At 29.8% G+C, this 11,386-nt stretch overlaps 1 protein-coding gene across 2 annotated transcripts in view; it reads left to right on the top strand.

Moving 5' to 3' along the window:
* Window positions 1-11,386, top strand: part of LOC106464968 (anoctamin-5-like) — a 122,350-nt gene that overhangs the window by 3,421 nt on the left and 107,543 nt on the right. For both annotated transcript variants that reach the window (XM_022392776.1, XM_022392777.1), the window contains exons 2-3: window positions 3,292-3,379; window positions 8,885-8,992. In XM_022392776.1, the coding sequence (XP_022248484.1) occupies window positions 3,316-3,379; window positions 8,885-8,992 (172 nt within the window). In that variant the 5' untranslated portion in view covers window positions 3,292-3,315. The remainder of the gene's footprint in view (window positions 1-3,291; window positions 3,380-8,884; window positions 8,993-11,386) is intronic.

Consider the following 11,386-nt stretch of genomic DNA (forward strand, 5'->3'; position numbering starts at 1 on the left):
CCAAACTTTGTCTTCAAAATAAGGGTGCGTCTTATATTCCAAAAATATGGTATTTAGTGTTCATAGGCTATTCATTTGCAAGTATATTATGAATTATTCAAGTAATAGGTGTGAAATTTGTTGTAATATGCACACAACTGCATTACAATACATTTATAATCATTATTTTGTAGATCTTAGATAATATTACTGGGCAAGGTGAGCCATTACATTCTGATGACAGAGAAAGTGAAGGTGAAATTACAGGAGATTATAGCTTCCACATTAAATCTATTTAAGATGGAATAGCATTTTTTGACAGTTGAGATCCCAACTGTTGTGCCATTGAATATTCTATACACAATGTTGCACTACTGTGCAGTTATTTCATACATCATGGTCTGACAAAATGTATTATTTATTATCAGATATACTCTTACATTGTAAACATCAACAAATATTAAGATATTAATAAATGTCAAGCCATTCATAGTATTTTATATTAGATATACATCTTTTATATGAGAAATCAATGGCATATAAGTATTTCATAATACCATAACGATATTTTAGTAATTATTACCAATAGTTTAACCAAGTGCTATATATATTACTTATTAAACCAACATACAACTCAATTTTATAATTTCTCTCTTCATTCTATTAGTTTTGTTTTTAACAGAGTACAGAGCAATGGATCTAGTCACAAAAGTCTCTTTCTAAGGTCAAGGACTTACTCCAGGGGTATACGGTCTCTATGGACTATTCACCTCAGATAGAGATAGTGAAGGCATCTGAATAGTGTGACCTCCTCAAAACTCAGAAAATTGGTTACTGTTTTGATTAGGGACCTCAAAACTGCATACTAGTTTTTAATTTACACTTCAACTAGATGATTCAGTTATAAAACAAAATATAATGTTCATATTACATATATATTTAGATTATAGCCATTATTTGAGTGGATTAGTTTTAGGGTAAAATATAATTGTGACATATAAATATACCATATATTTTATTATTCTGTAATATTATAGTACTTATTCTGAATTTATTCTTTATTCAGTACATGTGCACGTTTCACATAAATGTGGTTGAGAAAGCGAGTAAATTGGTTTTATTTCAAGTTACCTTTGTTGTTCTCGAAGATAGCTAGTACCTGTTACCAACAAGGAGAACATTGCTTATTACAACACATTGTGTAAGAATTTTAACAGCGGTGTCCTTCAGTGGTTATTCAGGTTACAGCCCCATCAATGTTGTAACGAGAATTACCAGTCATGGGTAGAGCATGTCGCTCTTAGTAAATGCAAGGTTTATTGACAACTGAGAAACCTTGCATTTGTTTAGTCTGAAACTTCTTATTTAGTCAAATAGTTAGTCTGGAATTTTGTTTTGATATAAACAGACTGGTAGATAATCTTGAGCTGAAGAATTGAAGAGAATATCTAGTAAAAGTGGCTATCTGATGTAAGTAAACTGCAAGTACACACACTGTGTTTGTGTTCAGTGTTTCACTTTTTTCCTTTATTGTTACTACAGTTAGCATTGACTCAGTACTAAGAGTTTTCATACTACTCTGTAATTAATATCCTGAGCAAATCTCCTATTTATGTTTAGTGTATTACTTTTTTTTCCAGTATTGTTATTTCATTTAGCATCAACTTAGTAGCAAGAGTTATAGTACTACTCTGTAAACGATATATTGAGTGAATCTCCTGTTTTCTAACAGACCTGTCCAATATAGCTCTGATGTTAATGACACAACCTATTTCAAAGTAGGAACTTTCTTCATGATCTTCATACACATTTCTGGCATGAATTGTTTTGGTTTGATAACCCTGGACACTAGAAATTTTCTTATCATTCAGTGGAGGTTTATATTCCTTGTCTGATGGTGTCATGGTGTTTTGCTCACAGTATTTGAATGAATATTTGCATGTGGAGTAGCATTTATAATAAAGGCTGGGAAACAAGTTTAGCAAAAGTGGCATCACATGGCTATCTACTTAGTGGTGAATGGAGGCAAAAAGATCTCAGAGATTTTTGTGTTAGATGAGAACTTACACATGTTTATTCACTGGCTGTGTGTATACATCATAATTTTTATTGCCTTAATATATAACATAATAAAAAACAAAACACATCTCTGTAATATTCCATGTATACAATTTGCAAAATTAAAAAAGTTTTACCTATGACCTGCTTGTATCAGTAGACTTGTAGATAGTATATTAATTATCGTTAATGAATGTACAAAATATTATTATTTTTTTAAGTGTTGTTATAAAAGTTTAGTTTAGGTGTATGACTGCCAGTAAAAGTGAAATGTCACAAGAAAATTATGTTATTGGAGAACATGTAATACTGTTGTTTTGCATTGAGCATTAGAGTTTGTTGTGTTTAACTTTCATTTAAATATGAAAATACAGTTTTTAATTCTTATAACACATATTAATGTTAATTAATGGAAAATGGCCTCCAGCTCTAGTTAGCATATTGTTGCGTCAGCGAGGTCACGTGACTAGTGTCACGCCACCTGCTTTCTAGAACTATCCCGTTCCTTCGGGAGTGCTCTAGCATTTACTAGATATATGTTTGTCTGGTATATATATAAGACGCTCACAACGTGACAGGATAATGTGTGTGTAGGTAATGTGTAATTGAACTGCAGTCAGAAAGTATTGTTGAAGTTAACGTCGTTACTATAGTTTGTTATAGCGCGACTGTTGAAGTTGAGTGTATCGTAAAGTTGTATTCGGAAAGAATAAACCAGTTTTATTAAGAAAGGACTTGTGTCGCTAAAGTTTCATGGGAACGAAGTTACGGAAAATCAATTAACAAACGGCAATGTAACAATATGTTGTTCTCAGTTATGTATTTTTGAACCTCACATTTTATATACTGTGAAATATTGCACATTTTCGTTTTCTTTTTGCAAGAGAAATCTTTTTGCCAATATATACTATACTAAGATATTATAACTAATTTGGCTATATTTGTAGGATTAATTGTTTTATAAATTAGTAAGGCATTAACATTTATGTTTAATGTGTTTTATTTGCAATTATGATGACATTTTTATGAGTGATATTGATAAATATACAGTGAAGTATACTTTGATTAGTTTAATATGTTAAATTTTCTTGTACAAAATGGTCAAGATTTTAGTGAGTCAGTCAGTTAAAAAAATAAAGTATTTAAAATATGTTTCTGGATTTATATTTTAACAAAATCGGCAAATTATAAAATGGACTCAAGATTATCCATAACATGTTATATAATTGTGCTGAAACTTTGATTCAAAACTAGAGGTGACAACTGGAAACTAAAGCAATGAATGAAGACAAACCTCTTATTTATCTGGATGTTGATTTAGAAGAGAAAAGGTTTTCAGTGGGTAAGTTATTAATTAAAGATTGAAGGGTGAGATGAATGTTTGTACAATGTAGTAGTGAAGGCTATTCTGATCTTTTTTTGTGTGTCAACAGTATCAATTGATTTTATATTGCAGTTTTTGGGCACAATTAATGTTGATAATACATCAAGAAGAAAAAGAAATGCTTTTTTTTTCATGTAATGTATAAACATAACCAATAGCAAGGTTATTATAGGTGAAACATATTCAAAGAAACTAAAAGAGGTTAAAAAAAGCTAGTTGCATACCTGAATGAAGGGGAAGTTAAGATTTAGTGATATTTTACTTATGTTACAATATACTCTTGAAAATTAGAAACAAAATATCAGAAAAAATAAGCATTTTAATATACACATGGTGGGGCTAAAAATACTGTATTGTTGTTACTTCAGAAAATATTATTAAAACAATGGAAACTAGTTTAATAATTGTTTGATAAAGCTAGAAATTCAATACATTCTGAATGAAATAACTGTATGGGCAGGCTTTCTTAAGTGTCCAATTTGATGTGTTCTGGGGCACATTTTTCTGAATACATAAACATATAATAATTTCTAAATGATAGACATTGGACAGAGCTTTCCAAATATATAAATAAACAATTGTGGGGTGTTGAAAGTAACATGTTACCAGCAGAAAAATTTAATTTCAAAGCATTAATACAAACACAAAAATTGTAAGTATGACTCAAACCTTTATTGTGATTAATTAGTAAGCATTTATGTTTTGAAAATTTGTTATTAGCTGATTGTCCCATTACTTTTTTCACAGATAAAAATATCCAAAATAATATGTTGCTGTAATCATGTGTTCTACTTTATGGATGTTTATTTGCAAGACAATAATTACACATTTTTGAGTAAATAAAAAGATTACAGTCTAAAATTAATCTGGGAAGTATAGAATTTGATTTGATCATATCCCAAACACAGGGTATCAAGAGATATTTTTGGTATATCCATTTGGAGCTTATAATAAAATGAGTTTTTTTTTAGCACGTGATTTTCTTTATGCACATATCTAGTGTAGATACTCAAATTATGTCATTTTATTATATCTTTATACACAACAGCTAAGACATTTTTTGTTATCAATAACTGAAAGGGTAAGAGTAAATTACATTCTTCAATAAAAATTACTGAACGTGAAATTGCATTAACTTCTTTACGTGTTCTCTTTACTTCAGAGGGGAATATATAGAGTGCATAATGCTTTTCCTCTGCTCACTCTAGCTGATCGCCACACTCACAAGTGTGAAGCTAAACTCAATGTGGTGAATCTAAATTACCTTTAATTTGCCACAAAAGTGAATTGAAATTCATTATTACTTTTTAAAATAATCTTGAGAACTGTTGGATATACAAGATTGTTTAGTGTAGGTATTATTAGTTAATTTATTTTGTTAATTATTACATAATGATTGTTTAGTTTTTCATAACAAGAGAGTTAAAAGTCATTATTTTAATAGCGATAGTTAGTTTGGTTACGTAACTCAGTAAGAGTTGTACGTTGTGTTTGCAATTCATTGTCGTCGAGACTTAACTAATATTGTTGACATCACATTACTCGATTCTTTGTTATCTTTCTGAGGTCTCAGTGAATAAGGTATTTATATAAGTGGTGTGTGAGCACAAGTTAATAATAAGCAGAGAGAACTAAAGAAGCAAAGTTTAGTAAATTAAAGTTCAATTAGAAAATGTGAAGTTAGCTTGCATGAATAGCTGTAATGGGCGATATTTTAAAGTGAGTTTCACAGTTTAATAGAGATAAGGAGAATAATTTGTCTTGTCAAAGGGTGTTCTAAAATAATTGAATCCACCTGTGTGGACTTTAATGAAAAGAAGACAATTATTTGAAGTTCAGGATATGACTGTGATCAGACAAGGGGTAGCATAAGTGAATTATGCACTGATACTATTGTGATAAGAGAAGAGACAAATAGTTTGTCTTGCCAATTGGATTCTAAAGTAATTGAACCAGCCTGAGTGGACTTTTGACAAGAAGAGAGAGAAATATTTAGCGTTTAAGATACAACTATGATATCCATAGCATAAAGAACTTTTGTTCATATATTTAACTTATTTTGAATATATTGTTTTAAAACAAGTTGAGTGTGTGGTATCCATTTATTGTCGAATATATCACCAACAAGTAACAGACACCTACTTTAAAAGAATCCTTAGCCCGTTTATTACATAAATCTCTGACAACAACAAAGAAGCCACCACTGAATATCACATCAAAGAACATGGTACAATCAATGAGATACATTATTGAATGAAAATTTTAGACTTATGACAATTTTGTTGACAGAAAATTTAAGAAATCTGTTTTGATTCAATCCAGATGCCCTTCCATTAACAGGTACAATGCCTGGCCCCTATAATACTTTTTTTAAATGTTTTATTTTATTTATTTATATTTTTTAATTTTTACCATTATGATCAGAGATTCTAACCCATTTCACAATACTTTTAGCACACTTCATGTGTAATATTCCCTTATAATGTTGTAGTTCTATTTTCTTTTCAGTTGCTCTAATTTAAAATCAGTTTGGTACCTGTGACATTAATTGACCCTTGAAAAAAGTGTTAGCCGAAACGTCTTCATTGAACTAAGGTTGTCTATTTTTTACACAAGAACTTTTTCTTGAGACACCAAAGGGATAATTTTATCCAATCAGAGATAGCTTATACTGCATTGCTGATGTAAATTAGGCATCTCACACATGCCTAAGTTATCTATTTTTTACACAGGAACTTTTTCTTGAGAAACCAAAGGGGTAATTTTATCCAATCAGAGATAGCTTTACTTAGGTCAAATCTGAGTTCTGTAAAGATGGCGTCCCAGATTCCAAGAAAACGAAAGTGAAAAGAAATCAAACCAATATCGTCTTTTTTCCTGCCATTCCCCCCAAAAAAACAGTAATCATAACGTTTCAGGTACTCAGAAAAAGAAGTTTGATCATGACTACTCGAGAACTTGTAAGGTTCAATGGTTCTTGATTACATCAAGACTTTGTCAGAGCTTTTGTTTCTTACAAACCAGTGCATGTTTAGTACAATTTTACAATGTTGCAGTAAAACATTATTCACTATCTTAGTCATATAAATTTTTATGTAAAACAGTATTGATGATTATTGCCAGTGCAATGCTACATACTAGTAGTCATTTAGTTTATGTCTAGTCTTGTTCTTGTATTAATTTACAATGTAAAGTTCCTGAAGATAAAACTTCTTGTCTTATATATATATATATTATGTAGTATAAATGTTGATGGTGTGGTTTCTTTGATAACAGATGCCTCAAAGTTATTTTTACATTCACAGCTTCATTATACTACTATAGTACCTCAAGTATAATACATTTTTCATTCAAAAGCTTCAATATACCCACTAACATATGTTTAAAACTTTAAGCATTGTGGCTAATGACATATGTGTGTGGCTAATGCAGATTTCATTGCATTAGCCACAGTGGCTAAAGGATTTATGTGGCAAGAGTGAGCAGAGCTTTTCTCACCATATTTACTTTCCACTCATTTTCTGCAAGAAAAGTCCTTGAAAATGGGATTGCGTAACGGGTGTGTATGTCTTTAACTGTATAACTAACATTCAAATGGTGTGAATGCTGGTAGTTTTAGGTTTAAATGACTGATAAATTACAAAGCTAAATCTGTGAATGATAATTAGGGGTCTATTTATAAAAAACGATTATTGGGCATATGGTGAGATGCATGTAAAGGAGATCACCATTATAATTCAACTCCTTATATGTGTTTTGCACTTCTTAGTATAATGACAAATTATAATAAAAACTTACGTTTATAATTTGTGGAATTAGTCTAATACAAAATAACTATTCTTATTAGTCTGCTATAGCTGGATTTACTGTAGAAATGTAAAGGAGATCACATTAATTTCTACACCTGTCTTTGCTAATGTATAGAGGTGATATTCATTTTGGTGATGGGTTTCAGAAATGTATTGTTAGAATGGATGGTAAACAAAATCGGCAGCTAAAATATTACAGAAAAAAGGCAGCAGAAGGGAAAACCTTCTTACAATTTGTTTGCTTTTTGCCATTTTATTCTAGGTACAATATAATCTGGTAAAAGAGAACACATGAAAAATAATAGTCATCTTCATCAAGGTGGAAAAATATGACAGAATGTAGCCTGAGTGCTAGATTTTTGGCACAAGGTTTTTCAGTAGTTATATTTTCAAGAATTATATAAATCATATTTATAGGAGAAGATTATTTTTCAACATCTTTCACTTCAAAAATGGAAAACTTAAGAGAGCCTGGCTCGTATATTCACTTTTGCTTCACTCTGTATACTGATATAACAGCTTTAGAAATTTTTATGACTGTTTTTAAAATAAATGGTTACATATTTTTGGAGGTTTAATAAAATTGAATTTTGCATAATAGAGCAATAAAAATGGTATTTTGCAGATTAAATAAAATCAGTTTGGGCCACTAAAGCAAACAAAATAAATGGATATTTCATATTATATTACATAATGTAATTGTTGTCTTTAAAATATTAGTGAAAAAAATGGAGATTAAAAGTGTTTATACTGTTGGGAGTTTGAAGATAGACCAATGATATTCTTGCAAAAACAATATATAAAAGAGATAAACACAGAAAACAAATCACTACTAATGTTTTTTTTTGTTTGTTTGTAGTTAAGCACAAAGATACATGAAGGGCTATCTGTGCTTTGCCCACCATGGGTATCAAAACTTGGTGTCTAGCATTTTAAGTCTGCAGACATACAGTTGTGCCACTGGGGGACTACTACTAATTGTTAGAAAGTCCTTTCAGTACTTAAAAACATGTTTTAAGTGTTGGATGGAATGGAAATCAGCAGTTTTTGTTGGGTTTTTGGATGATGAAACACGTTTTAGATTATACAGAATTTGTTATACTAGCAGAAATGCCACCCAATGGTTGGTTGGCTGTTTGTGCTAGTGATTAATAATCATAGTATTCATATTCATTTAAAAAATATGTATAAAAAGTGAAATGATTCAATGTACAGAGCTAAAAGTTTTCATAAATTTGACTGATATAAACTGTAATGTTTTTATATATTAAAACTGTTAATGTTTATTGAAAAAATAATAGTAATTAGTTGTTTTAAGAACTACAGTTTCTCAGTAATACATTTAAAAATGACATCAATAAAGATATAATCAAATCCTCATGTACAGTTCTAGTGAAAGTCATGTTCTTGTTGTCAGGAGAGTACTTTTATTTAAAATTCTGTTATATTATAAAGAAATGGTTGTTGTACGTGCCATAGTTATTTTTCTATATGTCTAAATCTTGAATACCCAAAGTGTGAAATTTTTTGTGCATTTTTGTTTGTGGTGCTATTCAGTAGATGGCACAAGAGTTTTGGTTACATACATATAGATACTGACATAAACTACTACTACTACATTATAGTATGATAACTGTATATTTTATTTATTCAGAATTTGTGATTCACAGTCAGACATTACAGTTGGAAACCAAGTCAGTGGGTGAAGAAAAACTTTATGATCATCAAGATGTTGATGTACCAGAAGAAAGGTTTTCTGCAGGTAAGATTGGTTAAAGACTGAAATTTTGAATTTTTTGTAATACAGTGTAGCAGCAAATATTATTCTGATTGTACACTTGCTAGTATCATTCAATTTTATACCACAATTTTTATGCTAAGCTAGTATTAGAAAAACATCAATATGGAAATGATTTTTTTTTCTATAAATAACTAAAATGTAAAAAACAGAAACAGTGTTCAGTTCAAAATGGATGAAAAACAGCTGAAAAAGAAAAAAGAAATGTCTTATTATAAGGAAAGTATAAAAATTATGAGTGAAAGAAAGGAAGAATATCTATAATAATAAAAGGTCATGGTCTCTCTGTGTGTGTGGTTGCCATAACTCCAAGAGGTAAAAACCTTGAAACTTAAAATTTTGCACCCATACTATGCAGACCCTGAGGGTGTGCACCTGGGTATTATTACTTATCCACGTGCATGCTCACATGTGCTTGTGCATCTTTTTAATGAGGCAAGAAAAGAAGTTTGACTGCCATAGCTTTAAGAGGAAAGAACCTAGAAACCTATAATTTTGCACCCATACTAAGTGGACCCTGAGGTTGTGCACCTGGGTAGTACTTATCCATGTGCATGGGCTTACACTTCTTTTTATACAAAAAACACATAGAAAAGAAATATTTCTTCCATGGAATGTTAAAGAGTGTTTTAACTATTATGGGATGCTATAGTGTTTTTCTTTAACTATTATGGGATGTTATAGAGTGATTTTTAAACTATTGTGGGATGTTATAAGGTAATTTTAATTGTTATGGGATGTTATAGTATTTTTTTAAAACTATAATGAGATGTTATAGAGTGATTTTTTAAAACTATTATGGGATGTTATAATGGTTTTTAACTATTTTTAGCATATAGCCCATCAAAAATGACATGGCAAGTACTACCACTCCCACCCTATAGTGTACCTTGACCTCACATTTCATAGCTAACTAAAATAAATGCATTTTGCAAAATCAAACTTGACCAATAAAGAGGCAGAAAAGTGCAGCTGAGGCTATCAAACATTGGTAACTTCTTTTTAATGAGGCAAGCTAGCAAAAAACCACATAAGAAAGAAGTGGTTCCTTATAGAACAAGTTCTAATATGTAGAAAAGGCAATGCATTTTGGTAACAATGGACTCTAACAATAGCTTTTATGTCATGCTGCTTAGGAACAAAAGTATATAGGTTATTCTTTTATACTAAAATGGGTTCAGAATACACACACTATCAACCTAATAACTTGAGTAAAGTCAGGTACTTTTGCCAGTATAGTAATATGGCAACCATATTACATTTTCCATATCTAGTGCCTGTGAAGGCTTTTGCCCAATACAAGGATTCATTAGGCCAGCTGGGATAAAAGAGACATGGTAATGGTGTAGGCATTAATTATATGATTTGTTTCATTAACAACAAATGTTATGATATGAGCTTGATTAATTAAGTGAATTATTTATTATTAATTCTATTTAAGTCTTTCACAATTAAGAATTAGGGTAAGAATTAATAACACAGTATTATATATCTATTTATTTTTAACACTGATTATCTATTATTATTGGTAGTAATTTATTTGAATTAACTTTATTAACATTCAGAAGAACTGGAATACCAGTAAGTTAGTCTTTTTTGTTCCCAAAGTGGGTCAAGAAATCATAGCATCAGTGGGAGAAAACTACATTTAGTTCTAAATACTTATGAATGAAAGCAAAGAAGAATGTATAAAAATGAATACTCAACATAATAAATTCTTGAAAACTTTTCAAGGGTATCTGAAGAACATGCATTTTGAATATTATGTAATAATCAGCTTAAATTTTTGTATTTTTGAGTTTAAGTTAAATTAAGGTAATATTTTGAAAATATCCTTTCTCCTTTTTAATTTTAATGTTAACCTTAATTTAACTTAAACTCAAAAATACAAAAATTTAACATTAAAATTAAAAAGGAGAAAGGATATTTTCAAGATATTAAAAGTTTATCAAACCTCCATGTTAACTAAACAATATACAGAAGAAAACTGGAAAATATTCTACTAAGACTTAGTATTTGATTTAATTCAATTATTAGTAAGTAGTGATGGAAAGTATTGAGTAAGATTGGTAAACACTTGATGAAATTATATTAGAATAAGTAGACAAAAAATATATATAGGCATAATTCTCAGAAATCCAAGAATATATGAAACAAGGAACACAAATATCATGACTATTAATGTGATTGATGCATTCAGATAACTATGTCTCTGTTTTTTTTTTAAATACATGACACAGCACCTTAAGATTAGAAATTATTTGAAAGGAGGGGATAGCTGGGTGTTGAGCATAAATGACTGGAAACAATGAATCAAAACTCAAAACTAATTTCAAACAGCAACTAACTACAGTATTA

Source organism: Limulus polyphemus, unplaced genomic scaffold, assembly GCF_000517525.1.
Source record: "Limulus polyphemus unplaced genomic scaffold, Limulus_polyphemus-2.1.2 Scaffold1797, whole genome shotgun sequence".
Lineage (NCBI taxonomy): Eukaryota > Metazoa > Arthropoda > Merostomata > Xiphosura > Limulidae > Limulus > Limulus polyphemus.